Consider the following 23,209-nt stretch of genomic DNA (forward strand, 5'->3'; position numbering starts at 1 on the left):
TTGCAGGACCAAATAACTGAGTTAATTAACCCATGAGCATCTCTTGCCCATGTCTCTGTTTTGTAGACTTCATGAGGGAGTGGGCCCACAGCAATTGGGTAAACTGGCCACAGCTGGGAAAAGCAATTAGTGACCACTGGGAAGGAGATGTGAAACTGCTCATATGAGGGGGAACTCCACAACTCCAAAGAGGCCATGGTGTCGCAACCCTGCCAGCAGCTCCCTACCGTGGTAGTCGATGTCAGCCGGTGTGAGAAGATGGGGCACTGGTCAGTGGCTGTGACGATCAAGGTGTAGCGTCCGTGGCTGATCTCGTAGTCCAGCTCCTTCACTGTGCGGATCTCCCCCTGGAAGGTGAAGGGAGAGCAGCTGGGATTGAAGGGAGTGGGACAGGGACACATCCAGGATGGGGCTGGCATCCTTACTGACCGTGGTGCTGTTGATGTGGAAGGTATCCAAGATGTTGCCTTCGGTGATGGCATATGCAACCGTGCCATTGGGTCCCTCATCCTGGTCCAGGGCCTGCACAGTGACGAGGCTGGCATTTAGTGTGGCAGGACCTTCGTCAAGGGTCACCTCATACAGTTGCTGCTGGAAGGCAGGAGCGTTGTCGTTCTCGTCCAGGACGGTGACATACACTGTGGTCGTAGCCTGTGGGACATGGGGACATTGCATTAAGCACCACAGAGGAATCAGCTCTGCCAACCCCTGGTGCTGGCTGGGGAAGGCTGGACCTGTCAAGGTCAATGAACAATGTGGGCTCAACCCTGCCAAGAGACACAGACGAGGTGCAGGGCTAAAAGTGAAATGAGCCGCGGCTGCAGACGCATCTCCAGGCAATGGCTGGGTACAGAGATAAACACAGATTAAATCACACCCTTGTTCCCAAGCAAAGCGTGTCTCTGTGGGATCCCTTTCCTTTTCACCCGTTTTTTACCATTGCTGGTAACACCGGGGAGCAGCCCATGGCAGAGGGAAAGCCAGAGGCTGAACCCATCGTGCCTCACTGCCTTTGGGGGAGACATGTGTGAGTCCTCACCTTGACATTGGGGACACCTTGGTGGTTGTTACTGCGGGTGGCAATGTGGTAGGATGGAAAACATCTGGAGATGATGCTGCTATGGTGCAGGGGAGGAACAAAAATGAGCATCTCGGACAACGAGACGGACCTCCTGTGGGTCCCATCATCTACCCGCTGGCCATGATTTCACCACCAGTCAGGCTCAGCCTGCCCTGACCCTCTTCCAGCTGTATGTGACTCTGCACAGGCATGTGGATGCTACTGAAGGCTGTCTTCTGGCCCTGTCAGCATGGGGACACACCTGGGGGTGGGGGAGGTGACAAGACCGTGCCACCCTGCCTAAAGGCTCAACTCAGACATGGGGTCTCAGGATGATAAACCATTTTCTTGGAGTCTCTGGACTTTGTGCCTACACCTTCCCCCAGCAAGAAATTTCTTCCAGCCAGACAAGGGTTACACTTTTAACAGGAACATCAGACGCGCTTGCTGTAAAAACCACAAAGCCACAGTAATTAGCTACTTTTCTATTACACTACACGCTCCAAATTCAGAGCAGGTTAGCAGCAAAGTTTCCTGCGGTTTGCAAACCTCCACGTGTCTCCAGGCTCCACTTTCTAGGGAACACCATTTTGAAACCGTGACCTGCAGCTGCAGCTGGAGATTTTGTTGCTGCCTTTTGAATTCGAAGCAAAGTTCCACGAGGAGTTACGTGAGCTAGCCCACGGCACTGCTTTGCTATTGCAGGGCAGAGTAAAGGCCTCCCTCTGTGTAAACGGGCTGTGGGAGGGGGATGCTTTGCTCCCCATTTTTCTGGGGAAAGCTCCATTCCCTTCCCCCAGCTAGCACTGCTCTGAGTTACCCTTCCCTGTGCCTGCCTCCTGTTCATCCTAGGAGGGTTTCTGCCCACTTAATCCTCACAAAAAAGGGAAAAACAATAATTACAAGCAAAGTGCACTTTGATAAAGCAAGCTGGAGATCGGCCCGAAGGGATCGGCACCCACCAGGGGAAGCAATGGGGACCAGCACCCAGCCCCTCGTGGCTGAGCACCCGCGTGTCCTCCTGCACCGCGAGCGTTCCCCTCAGCCACCCCCTGCGTACCCCAAAAACACACGCAGGGCGCACCAGCCTGCTCTGAGCTACCGCCCGCAACGCTGTAAGGGGAAAAAAGCCAGCAGAGGCACCCGCTGCTGCCCGGGCGGGTGGGGACCGAAGCGTCACCCGTGCGGTCGGGGTGCCTCGTGGGGGTGCGGCCGCCCACCCGCAGCTCCCTGCAGCATCTCACCTCCTGGGGGTGCTCGCAGTTCTCTCCACCGCTGCGCGCAGCACCTCAATGAAATTTCCTGTATGTGCAAGTCCGGCCGCCGCTGCGGGGCTGCTCAGAGCGGGCGGGCGGCTCCGCAGAGCCGAGCTCCGCCGGCCGCCCCGCCGCGATGGAGGCGCCGTCCCCCCGCGCCGGGCTGCTGCTGGCCGCGCTCTGCCTGCTGGCTTCCCACGGTAAGCTCCAGCCTGCTTCCAGCCTGCTTCCCTCTCCATCCCGCCTGCCCGGGGCACTGCCTTCGCCCGGCCGGCACTGTGCCTCGGCACAAGGAATTCGGGGTATTTGGGGGGTTATTTCCTCTCCCAGCCTGTGGTGTTTTTGTTGTTGTTGTTTGTTTGTTTGTTTGTTTGTTTCCGGGGGGATCGAGCCAGCGTTTCACACGATGCTGGTTGTGTCGGGGGAAAGGGGTCACAGGGGAGCTGCTGTTTTAAAACTCCGGGATTGTTGTGGGTTTTTTTTTTCCCTCCTTCCTTTGCTTTGATCTGACACGCGTGGAAGGAAAGCAGCCACCCCCTGCCCCTGCCAGGCCCCCGGGGGCTGGGGAACCCGAGCTGGGAGAGCCGTCTTGTTCCCACACAGCACCGTGCCCCGGCACTGCAGAGGTCCCTGGCCGTGCCGGGGGAAAGGAGCCTTCCCTCAGTTCCGGGGGAGCGGAGAGAGGCGGTTTGTGCGAGCAGGGTCGGGATGCCCTCCCTAAGGATGCTCCGCTCCACCGTAACTGCTGGGCTGTGCCGTGCCGGGCAGTTTCTCCGGGCGGGCAGCCGCCTGGTCGCCCTCCCTTCCCCGGGCGAGCGCTTCCCACGCCGTCGTGGTGGGGGGATACTCTGGGAGGGGGATGCTTCGCGCCCGACTGTGCCCCAGCCCTGGCGTGTCCGTACCAGGGCTCCGGGACCAGGCAGCGAAACAGGGGCGGTGGCAACTAAACCCGCAGTTTGTGGACAAAGAGCCAGAGAACTAAGCCGGGGAGGACCGTGGTCCCTCCCTGCCCTGTGCAGGCGGAGGACAAGCATCCCATCGGGCTTGGCTTCTCCCTCTGTCCCGGGACGGCAAAGCGACCGCCTCCAGGATTTCTGCCTGTGCATACCCAGGAAGAAATTATGCCCCACTGCAACGGGGTAGGGGTCCCCTTCTCCTGTTTCCTCTGGGACCGCAAGACTGGCGTGGATTGAAGCATACCTTGTCTCTTAGCCAAGTCTCTCAACATCAGGGAGTGATTCCCAGCATCTCCGTGGGGCTTTGGATTATTTAATTTACACGTCAGGGAGCTGGGAATGAACGTCAGGCCTTCTGCAACGCAACAAGCTTGGACGCTGATATTCATCCTGAACCTGGTGCCAGAGGAACTGAGCTTCACGAAACCGCGTGCCTGCCAAAACTTTCTGAACCCCTGGTTAATTTTAGCAGGGCTTGCTGGAGAAGTAGAGCCCTTGGAGACATCCTACACAGTTTGGGGATGCTGGCAGCTAGGTGGATGGGGAAATCTCTGCTGCCCACTCAAAGGACGGCAGCTAGCTGGGCTTTCCAAAATCACATCCCGAGCACAAACCCAGTGTTGTGACCCTGTCCCTGAGCCAGGGTTGTGCTGGAACAGGAGCAAGGCAGGACCCTCTGGCAGGCGCAGCAGCTCCAGGCTGATCTCCTCATGGTCTGGATGGTGGGTACCCAGGGAGCAGCCCCACCGCTGAAAAGCCATTTGGCTCCTTGGGGTGCAGGAGATGAGGGCCATTAACAAAGGCATCTCTGGCATCTTCAGGAAGTTTTTTCCTCTCCTTTTTCTTTCCTGCTGTAAGTACTTGTGCTGAGGTATGGATACCCCTGCACACCTCAGCTAGCTGATAACTCTGAAGCATAATGACAACACAGTGACAACAGGGCTGGCAGCACTTTCATGTGAGGCTGTTACAAAAGCTCCCAGAAGAGGAATTAAAGCCAGGCTCCTTGCCCCAGCACTGAGCAGCCACTCTCTCTCCAGAAGCCCCTCCTCTGTGGTGGGTGAGCCTCTCCAAAGGCTGCAGCCCTCCCACTCAGATTTCCTTGCGGTGGGAAGAGGTGGCATCATATGGAAATCACTTCTGTAAGTCACAGGAGTGTAAATAACGCTTGCTTGCCAGAGCAGGGGACCAAAGCTAAGAGAAGCAGCCAGGAGGGCTTTTGGTCACCGACCCACAATTTGGCATGGAATCTTGTTTTATTTAAGCTGTTGGTCAGCAAAGTGATACAGGCTCCTTGGCAGTAGGACTATTTTTGTGGGTTTTTTTTTTTTTTTCTGAAAGGAGAGCTCCCAGATTTCAAGCTAGGCAGTGGTGCTGGCACTAGGGATGTACCAGCACTGCACCAGGCTCTGTGCTACACCAATGCGACGCTGCAGGTCAGAGCCAAAGATACCAAGGTGCCAAAGAGGAAGAGGGGCACTTTTGGCACCTGCTTGAGACGTCATCTGTCTTTACCAGATGGTGACAAGACAACAGCTCTCAGCTCAGACCTTGATGGGTCCAGACTCTCTCAGCCGGGGATGCATAGAGATGGGCATCTGGGTTTATTTTGGCATTTGCCAGCAGTGCTGACTTCAAAGGGAACAGTCTGACCAGGGTGGGATGGAGCCAAACCTTGGGTCTGGGCATGGAAAAAGCCCACAGCACCCAGGGGAGATTAAGATCCGCAAGCTTTAGTGTAAAGACACTGACAGAAGACATTTCCTCCGGGCACCATCTGGTATCTAGCACAGCTTTAAAACCTCGTTACATCTTGGGCAGGGAACAACTTCGCTGGTGCTGCTATGGGGCACACTGTGCCTTGCCAGCTTTCCTCCCCAGCTGTTTTCTCCTTCGCTTGATGGTGTTTGGAAGCCTTCTCCTGCTTTGGCAAAAGGGAAGTTAGTAATGCCGAAGAGTTCACACACGTGGTAGCCTCTGCTCCTCCCTGCGGCTGGGCGCTGCTGCTGAAAGCGTGGGCTGTGTTGACTTTCCATCCAGACGGTTCCCATCAAACCCTGGAGGTGGAGGCTGGATGGTTTAGTAAGGCAGAGCTTTGCAAACTATGTGGCGATGAGCGGGACGGCCCCGTTTTATTTGAAGAGGGTGTGTGGAAAACAAAGACTCCTGCAGATACTTTTCCAAGGTGTTGGAAGTGCAGCTTCCTCCAATAGAGCCCTGGCTTCCCTTCCCCTGGCTCTCAGGGGACCCCAGATGTGAATGGGGCACTTCCCGTTGTGGCAGGTATCGAGAAACACATCTGAGGTGCCTTTTGTGCTCAGTGTGCTGGCAAGGAGGTGGGGGACCCGCTGTGCTGTGTGCCAAATCCTAGCTAGCCTGGTCAGGCATCCCGGACTCAGCAGCATCCAAGGACGAGGAGCAGCCAAGGGAGTATTGAGCTCAGGCCACACAAACCTCTGCTCCAGAGCTGCCCCAGGGATGTGCTGCTGCGCGTGCCGTGAGGAGCAGGCTGAGGTGCCTGCATGAAGCTGGAGTGATTAGCTGCAGAAGTTCAGCAAAGGTCACACCATCCCTGGCTCCTTGAGACCCCTCGGCACTGTGTACTGCAGACTGGGGAGGGGTCCAACCCTCCTCCCCAAACTCCCCTCTCCCTCCAAAGCACCCTCAGGCAGGCTGCTGGGACTTGGGGACTTCATGGCTGCTCTGACACCATCATCCTAATAGCCATAAGTAACCACGAGGGGTGGAAGGCACGGGGGACATTTTCAGTTTCACTCTCGCAAGCGGTGTCCTGTGCCGGGGCACTGGCGCGGTGACCCTGCCCGAAGGAGCTGGCTGGGCTGAGGCAGGCGCAGCACACCCTGCCCGCGATTGATGCCCGCTCAGTATAGCAAGTGAAAAACCTCAAAGCGAAATGGTGGTGGAGCTAATGGTGCAACAGGATGTTACCAAAATAAAGTAACATCTTTCCCTCATACCATCTTCTCCGTTGCAAACCAGCCCCAGGAAACCTCACTTTTCCCATAATTTAAAGAAAATCAACCCAGAATGTGCTTTTTCTTCAACTTTCAAAGGTAATGTCTGCACTTCTGCAAACACAAAGTGGCAGTGGGCCCAGAGCACCAAAGACTTGCCCGTCTTCATTCTTTTCTCTCCCCCCTCATGCACAGCTTCTCTCGCCCACCAGTACCCTCCACCAGCATGCTGGGACGGGACCAGTAATGCCACGGTACGCCACTCACTCCTGGGCCTCTGCCAGGCCTCCCACCCATGTTTTGTGGCCGGCAGTGGTTGGGCATTTCTTTCTGAAAATTGTTTTCATTTTCAAGCAGCTCCTCGCAGTCAGCATTGGCCAGTTCCCCCTTCTCCTCCCCAGGGGCTGAAAAAAAAGCAGGGTGGGACCTGCTCCCCACCTGACCTCGGGTGCATGGGCTCCTCCTAGCTGTTTTCTTTTTCTTTTTTCTTTTTGCAGCTGGCTCAGCAGCATTTGTATTTCCTCATTCATGAACCATACCCCACTACCCCACTTCTCATCCTCTGCATGCTTTGCAGAGGTCTGGTACCCTGTAGCAGCCCCCTGCCTCCCTGCCCCACACCTCTGCCAGCTCTGCCGGTCCCAGGCAAACTTCTGCCTCCCCGCTGCTATAAAAAGCTGATGCTTAGCTATATTTAAAGCATGCCTCTCCACCAGGATTTATTTCTAGGGTGAAGTTGTGCTCCCAGCCTTGCTGAGATGTTGCTACAAAATAAGTGAAGGGCTCACGTCATGTTTCTCATCTCCCTTGCCTTGGGATATGGGCAGCTCGTGATTATTTCTTGTCCTAAAGGCATGGGTGAAGTATTTTTTCCATCTGCCTGCAGGCTGGTGTTGGTGCTCTGTGATTGCTCTCTGCAACCCCTAGCCATCCCTCTGCCAGCATCGGTGGTGGGGTCTGTGGTGCTTGTTTTGGGGAGGGATCCCAATTTTGCTACAAACTCAGGGCAAACTGAGGGCTGTAGGGTCTGACTGGGCTGTCGTGCCATCTCTCTGGCAGGAGGGCCAGCAGCGTTCCTGATCACTACCCCATATTCGCTCTGTGTCTGCCCCGAGGGCCAGAACGTCACCCTGACCTGCCGGGTCAGTGGTCCCCTCGCCGACCGCCACGACCTGCTCTACAAAACCTGGTACTTCAGCAGCAATGGTGACCAGAGCTGCTCTGAGAAGAAGCACATCCGCAACATCACTGAGAAAGAGCTGCACCACGACCTGAGCAGGCACCATGAGCCACTGGGCAACAGCACCCAAAAATCTCCCCTTGAGGGCCAAGCCAGCCATCACGGGGTGGAGTTTGTCCCCGACCACCATGGTGCCTTCCACATCGTGGTGATGAACCTGACGCTGCAGGACAGTGGAAATTACTGCTGCTATGCTGTGGAGGCCAGGAGGGAGCACGGCAAGCCCCACACCCTGCAGGTCGCTCATGGCTTTGTGGAGCTGCAGATTCAGCAAGGTGAGGGGGGCGAGGGAAGCCCCTGCCAGTCCCTCATTCATGCTGGGGTGCATCAGGGCAAGGTGGCAGATAAGGGCTTGTGGGGGATGCTGGGTGCAACACCGCAGCCGGAGGGGCAGGGCACACTGATGCTGAAAGCCCAAGCCATGTTGCAAAAGTCAAAGAGCAGCAGATGTTGAAGGTTTGAAATAGGTCCAGAGAGCATTGGAACATGAAAAAAAATAAATAATAGAGAGGCTGGAATGCAATCAAATCCATGCTACATAGTTTCAGTGATCTTCTTCAACCTTTTTCTGAAAGAGAGGAAAACAAACCTCAACATAAAAGGAGCTGGCTGGTGGTCCAAATAGACATTGCTTGGGATGCAGTCCGCAGATAACCTCAGGGCAGCAGCCCCGCAGGGAGAGCTGCCCAAGGAGGTATGACATGGAAGGAAAGGCATCTGCTGCCCTTGAATTACAGCCTTAGGATAGACAATTTTTCTTTTAAGAAAAAAAAAAAAAAAAAAAAAGCATGCATGGCCAGGGACAGGTCCTGCTGCTGTGAGGGAAAAGGGGTCTTGCAGCAGGAATCTCAGTGTAAGCTTCCCAGGATTAAACTTTTGCTTATGGGATGGTCTGGGCTGATTTTCCCGATACTGGTGAGCAAAGGCAAGCACAGCTAGCAGATGGTGGAGCTCTGTGGTACCTGAGCAAGTCCCCTGAGATCTAACACGCTTTTCTCTTCTCCACTGCAGGCAGAGGAGGGCTTCAAAACTGCACGTTTCACACTGCCACCAGCAAAGGTAAAGAGAAAAAAACCCTCTCTCAAATGTGCTGCTCACCATCCTGGCCTGTGTATTTCCCTAGGGCAGCTGCTTGCTATAAACACACCGGCGTCCATATATAACCTCACAGCTGGGTGTCAGAAGGGTGATTTCCAAGGCTGTCCCCATAGGGTGCATCTCCCAGGCATGTCCTCAGGCTGAGGGGAACCTCCTTTGGCCTGTCATTTAGACATGACTGGCTTGAAACCTCTGGAGATCATTCACCCTGCGGTTATAAAGTACCTGAGGCCCCCCCAGACGTGACTGGGGATTTAGCAGCTGCTGCCATGAGCAGATGGGAAAGGACAGAAAGGTTAAGAGTTGCAGGAACCTCTTGCAACAGCCTGCCACCATGCTGAGCCCATGTCACCTTGCCCCAAGCAGAGATGCTCTAGCAGGGGGAAACCCAAATCTTGCTCGAGTGCTCAGACAACACGAGGCTCCCCAGTGCTGCGTCTAGACACTGGAGGTGTCCACACTTTGCTATGCAGGTGGTTTCTTGGTGGGTCACTCTGTCTATCCCCATCTGCTGGCTGCTAAATGGGCAGGTTTTGCTAAAATTGGTTTGCAGCACAGTTGGGGTTGGTCCAGACATGGGAAAGTGGCCCCTGCTCCCCATGAGTAGAGCTTTCTGCCCCAAACCCTCAGTCTCAAGTGCTGACACCCTGTCCTGCTGGGCAAAAAAGAAAAGGGGGAAAAAAAGTCATGTCATGTCTTGTGTCGTCCTCCCCCACCCCAAAACACACCCACCTGGAGGAAGAAGCTGCTTCCCCAGATGGAGGCACAGGGGACAAGGGCTTGAGCCGAACCTGCCCTTGATTTAGGCAACCCTTGACCCCACCACAAGCCATCCCACGTGGACTCTGATGGCCACAGACGTGCCTGCAGGCTGCCAGCCTTTCTGGGGAGCCTCCAAGGATAGCATTCTCCAGGGGCATATTTGTTAGCAGAGACCTTGTGTAACAAGCCCTTTGATGCCTAAACACTTTGAGGAATCCTGATTTTGGTGAGCTGGCTGTGGGTTGGAGTCAGCACACTCTTGAAATTGCTGGGAGCCTTTCTGCTGACTTCAGAGGGCTTTATCAGGGCCCCTGCTTCCCTACTCCAATCTAGACAAAAGAAAGACCTTGGGATGTCCTCCAGCAGCGAAGGACTTTGGTCAAGGTCCTAAACCAATGCCTCAGAGCTTATTTGTACAACTGGCAATGCACCCTTGGTGTGAATCCCAAGCGGACCATCTATGTGTGTGGGAACCGCACTGCATCAGGCATGGGGCCCCATGCTTCTGGTACGGCTTGAGGAAACCAAGGAAATGCAAGGTGAACCCTCCCCACCACCTGCTCCAGCTCTGCCCTCTTCTGTTGCAGATATCACAGCTGCCGCGCTGGCAACGGGCGCCTGCATCGTGGGCATCCTCTGCCTGCCCCTCATCTTGCTCCTGATTTACAAGCAGAGACAAGCTGTCAGCAGCAGACGTAAGTACCTTCCCCTCGGCAGCACCCATCTCATCTCCTGGGCTGCAGCAGCATGGCCTTTATGGGGTGGGACGTGTCTCGCTGGGGTCAGCTGGTTTGGCTGTGCACTGTGTAAGGTGGCCCAAAGAGAGGTTCCTGACAGGTACCTCCTGCAAAGCTGTCCTGGGAAGGGCTGGGCATGCCTGCAGGCTGCCGGTGAGGAGTGTGGGGTGGGAGGAGGACCCATGACGTTTGCCAGGCACCCCAGGAGCATCCTGGGGGCACTGAGACTGCAAAGGTGCTGCCAGACCCCCTCCCCGCCGAGCCCTTTCCTTCCCATCCACTGCGAAACCTGGCTCATTTACTCACGCCTCCCTCCACTGCACACCTGAAATAGCAGCTTTGCTTTCTAAGTGCTTCAAAAAGCTTTATTTGTGCTTTCCCCCACTCCTTTAAAAAGAACCCTTACACGTCTATGACAACAGGATCACAGTGAGCCAGGTCTCTCCCCACTGCCCCAGCCCTAGAAAGCCAGGCAGTGCCGAGGTGCAGCTGGCTGCCAGCTCCTGCCTGTGCTTGGCTCCCAGTGATTTTGGTAATTCAGCCAAAAAGGGCACCACCTTAACGAGCAGAACCATTTCATCAGGCCTTGGGCAAGCCAGGGGCCCTGCGGTTTCTCTCACCAAGCTTGGTGGGTGGCTGTGTGGCTCTGAGCAAACCCTTTGGAGAAGTGGGTTTTGCAGCAGCAGCAGGCATGATGCCAGCCCTGAGAATGGGAACTGCGCTTTCAATATCCGTCCCCAGCTGAAAAGACTGGCTGTGTGTCTTCACACACCCATTTTGCCTTGCCCAGTGTGCAGCTCCCCTGCTGTGCTGCAAAGCATCACCTGGATGCTATTTAAGCCACGGGCGAAGGCAAAACCCAGGGGGATTTGCTTCTGGGCTGTCTCGGACCAGGTTAGCTACAAGTTATTGCCACCGGGCGCTTTCCATCAGCACAGTCTGGGCCAGACCTCATGGGTCTCAGCTCAGGATGCTGGCCGTGCAGCCATCCAGCACACCCGAGTAACACAGGCTGAGGGATGTGCTGCAGCAAAGGGGATGAGGAAATAAATAACAGGGTGCTGCTCAGATAAACATAGTGGCAGCCAAATGCCAGGGTGGTGTTTTGCCAAGCCCCAGGAGGGTGTCACAGGCAGGTGGTGGGTGCATCTAGACAGGCGTGGGGCCAGGCTGCTGCCTAGGTGCTGCAGCACCTTCACCTCACACCCCATGTCAGCAGAAGCACCTCCTTCCCCCTTATTCAGAGCCTGCAGTTTCAATCTGGGAAGAGGCTGGGACTGGGGAGTAAACAAGGTGGAAGACAGCAGGGATGTGGAGAAGAAGGTTGGGGAGCAAAGAAGAGGCTGATGCTAAAGAAAGGGGAGAGGGAGGGAGGAATGTAGAGGAAAAGAGAAACTGGACATGGATGAGACACCAGAATACAGTGCTGGCGGTGGGTCTGGGTTTGACACTGGCCTGAATGCAGCCAGCACTCACACCAACCATTTTGTCTTTGGCAGGTGCCCATGAGCTCGTCAGAATGGAGAGGTGAGGAAATCCATGTGCTTCCAGGTCCCCGCAGCCACCTCGCATCCTCTCTGCCTGCATCCCAGGACCTGCAAGGGTCTTGTCCTCTCCTCTCCTCCCCTCGAAGCCAGTGTATATCCTCAGCCCAGCAGAGCAAAGAGGATGTGGGGGCCACCCATGTCCAGAGCCCTGTTCCTTTCCAGGCAGCTGCTGTTTCTCTTCCCTGTCTCCGAGTGGGAAGTGCCTCCTTTCTTTTTGCCTGTGTTGAGGACACACATCTCCCCATGCACCAGGAGAGCTTGAAACCGCAGTGCCTTTCGGCTAAGCTCTCCCCCCTGTGCTGGGCTCCCCACTTGCTCTCAGCTGAGGTGACACCGCCTGGACCTCTGCTCCCTGCTCTGCTTGGTTGTTTCCCATGCTCAGCCAAAACCTCAGGGATAAAAAAAGGCTCCTGAAATAAAAATGCAAATCTCCACTCCTAACACCCTCTCCTCTCCCGCAGCAGCGCCCAGGGCATCGAAAACCCTGTCTTCGAGGCGGTCCCCACGGCGAGCATGGAGCCACGGCCCCAACCCCAGCTCTCCTACATGGCCAGCCGGCAGCCCTCTGAGTCTGGCCGGCACTTGCTCTCTGAGCCCAGCACCCCCCTGTCCCCCCCTGGCCCCGGGGACTGCTTCTTCCCAACACTGGGTGAGTGACCAGTGATGCTGAGCCCCCATGGGGACCACTCCGGGAGGGGTGGGAAGGAAAGGGGCAGCTGGGGGGTGAATGGGAAAGCAGGGGTTAAATATCAGCTGCAAACTTTGCAGTTAATGTGGGACATGAAGTCCCAGGGCTTTGAGGATGGGAAGGACCCAAAGCCTATGTTTTCCATGCAAAAGCAGAGTTTGGCCGCTTCCTGAAGCATATCCCCACAGCTGCAAGCTGGACTAACACCCCTGGTCTGCCCTTTTCCAGATCCTGTTCCCGACTCACCAAATTCCTTGAAAGCCTAAAGACCCCAGAGGAAAGCACAGCCCGCAGCAGCAGCCCGGAGAGGCCAGGCAGCCGCCCAGTTGAGACCCCCGGGAGGGCAGCATGGCTGTGGGCAGCAAAGCCTTAAAGAAATGAAGCTGAGTGCAGGAGCCCTGCCCTCGCCTCCTGTCCTGCTCTGCCAAGGGGCTAGAAGTGAACGTCTCTTGCCTGGAGTTTGGTTTGTAACTACCTATTTCTACGGAGAAGAGCACGGCTCTGTGCTGCACGCATTTTATGGACTAGCTGAAAACCGAGGATGTGGGGAAGGATGACCTGCACCTGCAAATCTCCCTGAGGATTTAACTTATTGCCAGGCGTTTAAGCTCTGCAACATCAACCTGTTTCTTCATCTTTGACTGAAAATCCTCCCTAGGAGCAGATGGTGAAGTACTTTATCCACTGCGAGACAAAACAGGGTCATCAGCCAACCTTGTACTGCCTTTTTCTTTGCAAAACAGGAAGGGGAAAGGCTCTCTGCTGCTGGCAGAGCCCTTTTTCCCCACCAGCCTTTTTTGAGACGGCCACGGACTTGCAAAGCTGCTGTCTTTTCAGCTGGACACACATCAGGAGGAGCCTTATTTCTGCTGTGATTTTATCCTTGGCTTGGGATTAGGGGAGTTTATCTTTCTGTTTGTTTCATTATCAGTGCTGATTAAAAGAAAAAAAAGGATGTTTATGGGGTTTGTTTGTTTGTTTTATTAAATGCCTGTAAATTAGAAAGCTCATCTGGTGGGTGTTGGAGGATGGTCCCATGATGTGACCAAGAGCCCCGCGGAGAGGCAGGGGCATGGGAGCACCCAGTAGGTGCTGGGAAATGCTCTGGCTGGCTTCCCCCCATCCTCCTGGGGCCAGCATGGCCAGAGCAGCTGTCCTGGGGGCCACTGCCTTCAGCCACGCCAGAAGACCTTGTGATGCTCTGGGGGACATGGGTGCCCTCACAGCATCCTCCAGCTGAATGCTGCACCCTGGCATTGCTTATCCAAAAGAAGCTGTGGGTCAGCCTCCAGTGTGACTGAGGCCCCAGGGAGGAGACAAAACCTTGTGGTAGACACTGTTACTCAAAGGGTGTGTTTGGTTTTTTGTCTTGTTTTTAGTTGTAAACTGGGGAAAAAATTGCCACTAGACAAACATAAACATTAGTCATACCAAAACAGCGTCAGACGTGAGCAATAGCCATACCAGGCAGCATGCCCAGGCAGAGCATCCCCAGCAGCATGCCGAATTTTCATGCTACGTAGCTGGAGGAAACAGTGTTTGCCTCTGCAATGGGCTGGGGACACCCTGGCCCACTGCAGGTTTCGATTAATCTGGTGCTGGCTTCAGCAAGTGCAGCCTTGGGACGTTGCAGGCGCAGGCAGAGGGATAAAGGAGAAGCCAGAACCAACGCCCCCCGCCACGGACGTAACTTCCTGAGCACAGGACTTTATTGCCACCCACGGCTCAGCCCTTTTCCTGGCTTTGCTGGGGAAGCTTGCCCAGTGCCTCCAGCGCTTCCCTCTCCCCGTCCCAGCAGCTGCAGCTGGAAAGGCACACGGGGGATTTGCCTGCCTGTGGGTCCTAACTGCTTTGAAACCTGCTCCAAGTCCCTCTGCTAACAAATGCACTGTTTGACCACAGAATAAAGCTTTGTTAGAAACGGGTTTCTTACTGTGCTGCAGGAATCCCGTTTTTTGGGATGCCCCGTGTGTCAGACAGGTGTGGTGGGCAGGTAGAGGCGAGCTGACCAGCTACATCCTCTGCCAGAGGCACTGAAGCTGCATACTGGGGCACTGCATGGTATCAGGTATCATTTCCCACCTGGAAAGCTTGTCAAAAGGGAAACTAATGACTTTTAGGGGAAAAAGGCAATGGATACCCAGCCTTCCACACATGCTGGAGCAGAAGCCCTGGGCACGCTGGGTGCCGGCACCCCACCTTGGCCCCCACCACTGGTGGAGAAGATGGCACGGTGCTGCACCTTTAGGCAGGATGCTTATGGTAAAGGTGACCCAGCAAGATGCTCACACCCTCATGGATCTTGCCAGCTCCTACCAGCTCTTACAGGTGCTCCTGGCTTGAGATCACAGGTGGAGCTGCACCCTGCTGCTGGCTGTTTTCCACTGCATCAGCACTCAGGGCTTCGCTCATGAGGAGAGTGAGCAAGGAGCCGTGGCACTTCACCTGAACTCTTGTTTCAGAGTGGGTGGACAGGAACAGAAACTGCAGCGGCTGAAGCAGCCCCGGCTGGGGGAGGCTGTGAGATAGGCATCTGGGCGGTGAGGAGCAGCTTTGTCAATGCGCCCTGCCTCACTGCAGCCACCGGTGCCAGGGTCTGCGGGTGCCAGGAGGAGCCCTGCTCTGGGGCATGTGGGTGCTGCAGCTCCCTTGGGCAGACATCCTTCCTTCTGCTGCGGGAAGTGTCCCAAAGACTCCAGAGCACGGCCAGCCCTTGGGGAGGTGCAGCTGCAGGCTTGCACCAGGGTTGGAAAGAGCTTGGGTGACTCCTGCAATTCTCATGCAAGGACAAGAAGACCTTCCAGCTGTAGCTCACCAGCTTGTGAAGGTTTTCTTTCCTGCAACGGTTTCTGGGGTAAATGCTTTCCTTTTATCACTAGCGTTTTACCCTTTTGCCCCTGCACTTCCAGCTCCCAAGAGGACAGCCAGTATTCAAGGCACCCTTGCTGACCTGGGTATCACAGATCACCATGGGTCTTCCAAGTCCTCTCCCAGCTCTGTCTCCTCTGCCTCTCCCATACCCAGAAGGCCAAATCTTAAAGCACGTGAAGGGACATACAAATTACAAACAATAACCTCGTTTTGTGCATCATTGCATCAGCCTAGACTTACTTGTGAAACCAAAGTTTCTAGTAGGTGACAAACTCCTCACAGACATAATTTCATCACCCAGGCGCACAGCCAGCGGTCACCGAGCAATGTGCAGAACAGCATTTCACAAGACCTAAGCATCCTCAAGCTCTGAAAAGGGCCAAAACTCTTCTCTTTGCTCAGGAATCAGGTCACTGGATGCTTTGTTTTGCTTCAGTGTGGCAGGAGTCTGATCATCACTGCTGGCATAACTTGTGCTGGTGACACGGTGGTCACGCAGCAGAAACTCTGAGGACAAGTGAGGCTGCTGGGACACTGCTTTGGCAGCGTGAAGCAATAAGTTGTGTCACTTGTCCTCTTCAGCACCCGGAAGGGAAGAGGGGATTGCCATGGCAATGAGATTTGCTGGCTTGGCACATGGCATTCCTCACCTCAGCGATACTCCCACAGTGTCGGGGCAATGGGGACAAGGAGGAGCTAGCGACATTGGGTGCTGCAGTTACATGAAGCTGCCTCCTCTCGTTTTGGGGGAAGAGGCACCTAGATTTAAGCCACAGCAGTAGGACAGCTTAAGAAAAAGATGGTGATGCACAGGCAGGCAGAACTACCCGGGAGGGAGGAGCTGAGAGTGCAAAGGCTGAAGCGAGAGTTGCAAGCCACAGTTTACACTGCTGGTTGCAATCTGTTTCCTCGCAATGTAGAGCTGGGCTTTGCAGAGAGTGCTCTGCTGGGAGATCAGAGAGATGGAGAGAGATAGCAGGTGGAGGTGGGTGAGAGGAAGGATGGCAGGGTGTTGCACAGGCTGTCAAGCCTCCTTGTCTCATGGTTTGGGCTTGCTTTGTACACACAGGCACTTGCTCACCTCCCCGCAGAGCCACGGGGTTAGGAGGGACTCGGGGCTGGAAAACGCCCCAAATATTATTTCTTCTTTTGACTCTCCCATGCCAGAGTCCTCCTTAAAGGCACAAATAATGGGACTTGTTATCTGTGGAGCAGGGGAGGTGCAAGGGAGAGAAACCAGGCCGCAGCAAATGCAGTTATCTCGCTGGGCACTCCTGCAGGCTGATAACTACAAAGCAAGGCGGCAACCCCCCCAGACCAAAGGATGATGGATGGGGTCTCATATCAGCCCCCAAAAGCATGTTCAGACCTGCTCACCACAGGTAAGGCACTCTGGATGGCAGCAAGGTGACTAACAAGCTGCCCAAATCTCACACAGTGTGGACTGCAACAGCTATAGCAGGGATTACTGGAGGTCTTCTCATTTGCAAGCACCAGAGCAGACACACATCAGTCCATAGTGACCTGAATCACGGTTCAGCTGCTGCTCCAGCCACCCCTTGCCCTGAGACAGGTGAGCAACATCCTGAGACCTTCCAGATGCAGAGCGTGAGGAGCCGGTAGGCAGGACAACACCTGCAGCCACCAGCATGCTTGCCCATTGGGATGCTCTTGGTATTTTTGGCATTTATGGGTGGGAGACAGCAGCTCCCCAAATGACTGCAAGAGAGGGTCCTTCAGCATCAGGTGCTGAAGGAGGCTCTGCATCAAATCAGCAGATTTGGACCCTGGGTCACCAAAATATCACACCCTGTGTCTGTTCTCCCCTTCCATGCTTGACATCTCAGTGCTAAGCTTGCTCCTGCAGTGCTGCCCAGCTCCACCTTCCCCACAAAAAGCACATCTTGGTAGCTCACCGACAGGGAGGGGTTGCCCTCGTCCTCAACGGTGACCACCAGGCTGTAGAAGCTCTGCCGCTCGCGGTCCGGTGGGGAGGGTCGGGTGGCGATCTCACCAGTGACACGGTCCATGCGGAAGGTCAGGTCCTCATTCCCATGGGTGATATAGTAGGAGAGGACACTGTTGAGGCCTATGTCCCTGTCGGTGGCACGTACCTGGGCCACTGCTGTGCCACCGCCGACATTCTGCAGGGCGAGATGGCAGGGTGAGCGACAGAGATACACAACAGAAATCACATGCACCTTATAACATATAAAGTACATAGTAACATAATCCTAACTCAGAGAGGGTTTTTTCCAGGCACTGTGGTGCTCGAGGCTCCAAACTCACTGCCCCAACACCCAGCAGCCAACAGAAGGCTGCCCTCCTCCATCAGCTCCTGGATGCCTTTTTTGCAGTGCTTACTGCAAACAATATTTTATGAATAGATGCATCTGCATGCAAAAAATTAACCAAGGCTACTTGCCCTGCCACTGATAGCTCATCTGAGAACCAGCCACAGGCTTAGCAATGGAAGGCTCTGCCCTTTGCTAAAGCACTCAGATCCTTTTTGGCTTAAAAATCTGAAATAGAATGTATTTTCTACATTAGCTTTTAAACCAAAATGGAGTAACACTAACAAGCGACATTTGCTGTTAGGTCACCAAAGCCAGCTGCCTCTGCATGCTGAAATTGCACCTCTTTTTCCTCATGCTATGGCATCTCCCATTTGTTGCAATGAACCAGTTTGATTCCCTGTCACAGAAAGCTGCGCATTAGGTCCTATCTAGGCTTGCATAGCCTGGAAGAGTGTAAAAACCACTGTGTGTGCAACGGTGAAGGCTGTGTAATAGACTCACAGCTCGGCTAATTATTTTTGGATAGTCCCATTATGGGGGAAATCAAAACAGAAATTCTGTTCTTCAATCCACTCTGAACAGGCATTAAATAGATAAGAAAATCCTAACAGGGCAATAACTTTAATGCAAAGCTATTAATCACGAGCAGCACTTCCTCACAGCTAAGTGTCACTGGCTATTACTTGTATTTCATTTTTCATCATCAAATTGAGACACCCCCCCAGTCCAGGAATTAAACTGTCAGGAAATAAGTTGTCTTTTCTCATGCCTGATTGTGTTTTATTGCTTAATTATCTAGCTCGTGCTGAGCTGCTTCCTGAGAGCAATTCCTATTCTGCACTGTGCCGCCTCTTGCGTCACTTTGGTGGCATTTCCAGGGGTGTGTAGCCACTTCTCCTTCCTGTTGGTCCCTGCAGCCTCATAGGCTTAAGTTACCTGCAGAACTCTCTCCTAGCCCCGAAGTAGGAGGCCGTCACAGAAGAGAGCTTGCAAGGGGCCACCAACCCTTAAATCGCCTAAGGGTGATGGCTTTTCAAGGGGCCATCAACCCTCAAATCATGCAAGGTGAGGTCTGACCACAAAGCAGGTGGGGAAAACCTGCTGTTGTCCCCACCTGCTTTGTGGTCAGACCTCACCTTGGGAGGATGGAAGGAGAGGAGCAGGGCTGCGTGCTCACCTCGCTCACGCTCACGTTGTAGCCGAAGGGGCTGTCGATGATGGGGGGGTTGTCATTGACATCAAGGATGTTCACTCGCAGAGTGTGCTCCTTCCTCCGGGGAGGCACACCACTATCCGAGGCTTGGATCTGCAGTTGGGGATGGATTTTCAAAACAACGCTCTTTTTAAGCTCACAACCCTAACACAAGAGCCTCAATGCTCAAACCAGCAAGAAGCCCAAGGAGGTAAGTGGGGTGGTTTGGTGCTTACCCGTAAGGTGTAGTGATCCAGCAGCTCCCGGTCCAGTGGCCGTGCCACAAACACCTCACCATAGGTGTTGTTGGTGGTACGGATCTCGAAAGCCTGGCCAATGTTCCCTGACGTCAGTGAGAAAGTCACCTGGAAAATAACAGGGAAAGAAGAACAGGGCAGGCAATACGATGCTGTGAGGAGGAGAAGACAGGAGACCCTACAATTATAAACCCAGCAATGCCTCGGGAAGTCTTGGAGCATTTTAAAAGGTCCAATGTACTGGGGTCCCTGGGTGTGCTGGCTTATTGCAGCCACCCCAACGCAAACACCCATGGGCCAAGCCCAGTCTCACCCACAGCCCTCCTACAGCACTAGCGATTTTTGGTATGAAGGGTGACGGGGCCTCATTAATGCCTGTCTGCACGGTAAGGAAAATAACAAATGTCAGCGAGCTTCCTGCTCAGCCTGCCAAGGGCTTCACTGCCGTTACCCGTGGCACACAGCTGGTTTTCAGATTGCCGGGCTCCTTTGCACACATGTCCCACAGACCTCTGTGACCCAGACAGCACAAGGGTGGTGTTTTAACTCTCCTGCTGCAAGCCTTGACTGGGGAGTGCTGGTACCCGCTGCACAAACACCCCAAAACTGCTGGCATCAATGACCAGAGTTTGCTTTTGTAGGGATGCAGGGGAGCGGAGGGGAAGGCGTTGGGAAGATGCTGCTGGAGGCATTTCTGCATCAGTGAAACACTACCGTACCTTTACGTGCAGCCCCAAACCTTCTGCTTCCCTACCTGCCCATTGCTGCCTGCGTCTGGGTCGCGGGCCAGGACCACAGCCACCCGCTTGCCAATGGCGCTGTCCTCTGCCACGCTTACAGATGAGTCAGAGGTGATGTCGAACTGGGGGCTGTTGTCGTTCTCATCCAGGACTGTGATGGTGACCTGTGGGCATGGCATGGGGCTCAGTCAGGGCATGGGCAGGAGCTGTTCCCCCTGCCCACCCAGCATCAACAGCCACGCTGACACCCCCAGCAAACTCTTGACCCACTGCACTCCTCTGAGGTGCCAACAGCATAAGTGTTGTCCATCCCATGTGGGAACAGGTGCAGGTATTTGAACCCAGGAGCTGGAGCTACATCCCTGTCTGCTGAGGAGGAAGAGGAAGAGGGATGCTTAGAAAGAGCGCAGAGGTGATGCAGCTCTCAAGTGGTGGATTTTTCTATGGAGCATCCTCCATTCTTTTATCTTCCAAATAGCTGGGCATGGAGCAACTTACACTGCTGCAAGGTGACCCTTTCATGCAAAGGTTTTCGCAAGCAGCAATTTCATCTTTGCTCACAGCACCAGAGGTTGGGCAGTGTTTGCTTTAAAGCTAAACGGGCACAAAGAAGACAGCACTGTGTGTATTTAACCAGACCAGGGCAAGCTGGGCATAGAGGAGACCTGAGCTGCCTCCTGGGAAAAGACACATGGGTGAGTGCCAGACTGGGCAGGAGATGCTCAAAGGGGCACTCCATTGCAGGCAACCAGGGCCCAGGCTACCTCGGCTACAATTAGCCAGAGGAAATGTTCTCATCGTGTTTGTAATCACAGAGCTGCAACACGACACAGAAATGAGAGAGGAAGAGCCTTTCTGTTCCCGGGGCTCTATTTATGGGTGCCCGGAGTCCCCAGGTGTGGCCAGGCTGAATGCGACAACATCCCGGAGGAAGCCCTGGAGCAAGTTGTGCGCCTTGGGGCAATTTGGTTATTGTTGCCGCTGAATTACAGAGACCCAGGAGCGGGGAGAGCCCATTCAGCTGCTGCGACGGATCCGGCAGCTGCTGTCCCAAGTGCCAGATCAGGGCGTTGGGATCTCTGCTTGCCAGCAGCAGGGTGGCTCACAGGTGCCGCATCATGTCCAGGGGGGTGTTACAGAGGCTGGTGCTGGTGGAATGGGGCTGGAGACCTCCACCCCAGTCCCTCCCCACAGTATAATGCAGAACTTGGGATGGATCCTGGCCCCCAGGATGATGCCGGCATGATGGACATGCTTACCTTCTGTTGGAGGAGAGCAGAGGGGGAAACAGAGAAAACAAAGAACTAAGTGTTAGTGGGAGATGAAGAGGTGCACATGTGAGGGGCAGTGGGTTAGCCCTGCATCCCACCATAGCAGCGTTGGGGTCTGCAGGTACCTCCCCTGCCACAATTTGGAGGCTGTTGGTGCACCCCTTCATTTTTTCTACATAAGCTTGGCAAAGACAAGAGCACAGCTGTATGCGGAGAGCACAGCTGCTGGCACCCAAGGGGGGGGGACAGGCAACATTGCAGCCTCGCTACCTTTGCTATCCAGCATCCTTTTTAGAAGCAACAGATGCACCACAACACGAGAACGCTCAAAACACAGAGTGCTGCCCATTGCTGCAGGCCAGCTTCCAGTTTCAAACTCCTCCCCAGAGCCCAGTTCCTCCAGCTGGCCCAAACCAGCAGAATGTGGGTAGTGCCAGCCAATCGGCCCCTGCCCGCAGCATGCCCATCGGGCTTGCCCCGCACCCTGCGTGCCTCCTGCCCCAGCAGAGAAATGCAAATCACCCCCCCTGCTCAGCTGCCTTTGCAGCTGCCAAACATAGCCCTCTTAAACATCAACTACCGTAAAGTATTTCAAGGCCCCCCAAATTTACCTCCCTCAAAACTGTTTTAGCTTGGTAAGCTTGCAAATTCTACAGTTTGGGGTGTTTTTTTTATTTTTTTTGTTCTGAGAAATCCCACCCTATGACATGTAGAAGCTAAAAGGCACTGGCCCATGCTTATGCAAATGCAGGGTTTCCCCTAGGTCAGGGTTTCCAAACCCTGGCAGCTGGAGCAGAGAGGCCAGCTAGGACGTGCTGTCCTGTGCCAGAAGAGGGAGGTGACCTGAGCTCAGCTCTGCTTGCACAGATGATGGTGGAGAAGAAGGTAAAAGCTACTCACCACCATAGAGTCAATCTTTGGTCCTCCATCATCGGCCACCACTGTCAAGGTGTAGAAATCCCCCTTCTCTCGATCCACCTGGCCTTTGACCGTGATCACACCCTGCCAAGGATGAACAACAGTTGTGCCAGCCACCAACAGCGAAGTTCACGGTGGACAACCAAGACAGGAGGGACCATGCTGTGGCTACTTACAGTGATCCCATTGATTTTGAAGAGGGAAAGTGCCTGGGGATTGCTGTTGGGGTCAAACTTATAGGTGATCTGGTTGAGGTTGTCAATGGAGTGGGCCTCGACCCGGAGCACCTCAGAGCCCAGGGGGATGTTCTCCATGATCACAGCCTCGTAGCTGCTGTTGGAGAACTGCACAGCCTCATCCAGCTCATTCAGCAGGCTGACATACACGCTGCAGAAGCCCTGGTTGTTGGGAGGTGCTTGGTCCGTGGCAGAGACATTCATCAGGTAACTGGTTTTGGTCTCATAGTCCAGGTAGTCAATTGTCGTGATGAGGCCCGTGCTCTCATCAATCTCAAACTTCCCTTCTGCGCCCGACAGGATTTTGTAGTTCACCAGACCGCCATTCCCTGGGGCAGGAGCAGGAACCATGGTGCCAGTTGGACTAAGCATCCCAAAGAGGCAGGCACTACTGATGCCAACCCTGACCATGGAGTAGAGCCCATCCCACATAAGGATTTCAAGCTGGACAAGCCAGGGTCTGTGCAATGGCTGATTTCACCGCTTCCCACCCTGGCTGGATGTTTCTCACCCCCAGCTGCCTACCTGTGTCTCGGTCAGTGGCCCGGACAACTGCCACCGAAGTCCCTATCCCCGCTGTCTCCCGCAGCCCCAGGCGGTTGTACTGCCGCTGGGTGAACACCGGCACCTCATCGTTGACGTCTTCCACATATATGATCACCTGTGAAATCCCCCCGGAGAAACCACGGGTGAGCCAGGCAGGCTCCTGTACCCTCACCAGCTGCTTACAGTTGTGAGGGAAAATATATCCTTCATGGTACTCATCTGCTGTGCAGGAGGAATGTTATCTCTACTACAAACACCACGTGATGGAGAGTGAACACACACAGTTTAACATCATTGATTTAAACAAGCCCCATGGTCAGTGACTCAGTCCTTCCCATGCCAGAGGGAGGTACAGTCTATATATTAATTCCCCCTTAATTGCTCAAAACCTTGCTGTTAGAGACCCCTCAATGTAGAAACGCTGATGACTCGGTGGGAAATTTTGCTCAGAGTTCAGTGGGTCGAGCTGCTGTTTCCCCAGGGAACATCCTTTCTCCTCCTGGTTTTCTGTTTGCTGCTGGTGCTGCGGGCACATCGCACTTGGCCAGAGCCCACCCCACCA

The 23,209-nt window shown here is 54.5% G+C and overlaps 2 protein-coding genes across 6 annotated transcripts in view; one reads left to right on the forward strand and one right to left on the reverse strand.

Moving 5' to 3' along the window:
• The window catches only part of CDH23 (cadherin related 23), a 213,657-nt gene that overhangs the window by 17,660 nt on the left and 172,788 nt on the right, over positions 1-23,209 (reverse strand). For all 4 annotated transcript variants that reach the window (XM_080401276.1, XM_080401277.1, XM_080401278.1 and 1 more), the window contains 9 exons: positions 22,627-22,762; positions 22,042-22,430; positions 21,848-21,949; positions 19,691-19,840; positions 18,916-19,044; positions 18,665-18,793; positions 17,107-17,334; positions 430-651; positions 228-347 (listed from right to left, as the gene is read on the reverse strand). In XM_080401276.1, coding sequence (XP_080257402.1) covers positions 228-347; positions 430-651; positions 17,107-17,334; positions 18,665-18,793; positions 18,916-19,044; positions 19,691-19,840; positions 21,848-21,949; positions 22,042-22,430; positions 22,627-22,762 — 1,605 coding nt within the window. The remainder of the gene's footprint in view (positions 1-227; positions 348-429; positions 652-17,106; positions 17,335-18,664; positions 18,794-18,915; positions 19,045-19,690; positions 19,841-21,847; positions 21,950-22,041; positions 22,431-22,626; positions 22,763-23,209) is intronic.
• On the forward strand, positions 2,319-13,274 carry VSIR (V-set immunoregulatory receptor). Of its 2 annotated transcripts, none has more exons than XM_080401373.1 (7): positions 2,319-2,516; positions 7,307-7,762; positions 8,499-8,546; positions 9,935-10,042; positions 11,584-11,611; positions 12,096-12,280; positions 12,548-13,274. In XM_080401373.1, exons 1-7 carry the CDS (start codon positions 2,453-2,455, stop codon positions 12,583-12,585), a joined length of 927 nt encoding a protein of 308 aa, XP_080257499.1. In that variant the 5' UTR covers positions 2,319-2,452; the 3' UTR covers positions 12,586-13,274. The 2 variants fall into 2 exon arrangements, with proteins under 2 accessions (XP_080257499.1, XP_080257498.1); XM_080401372.1 differs by having other exon boundaries at positions 2,322-2,516; positions 12,093-12,280.

This window comes from Falco punctatus, assembly GCF_963210335.1.
Source record: "Falco punctatus genome assembly, chromosome: 9".
NCBI classification, from domain to species: Eukaryota; Metazoa; Chordata; class Aves; order Falconiformes; family Falconidae; genus Falco; species Falco punctatus.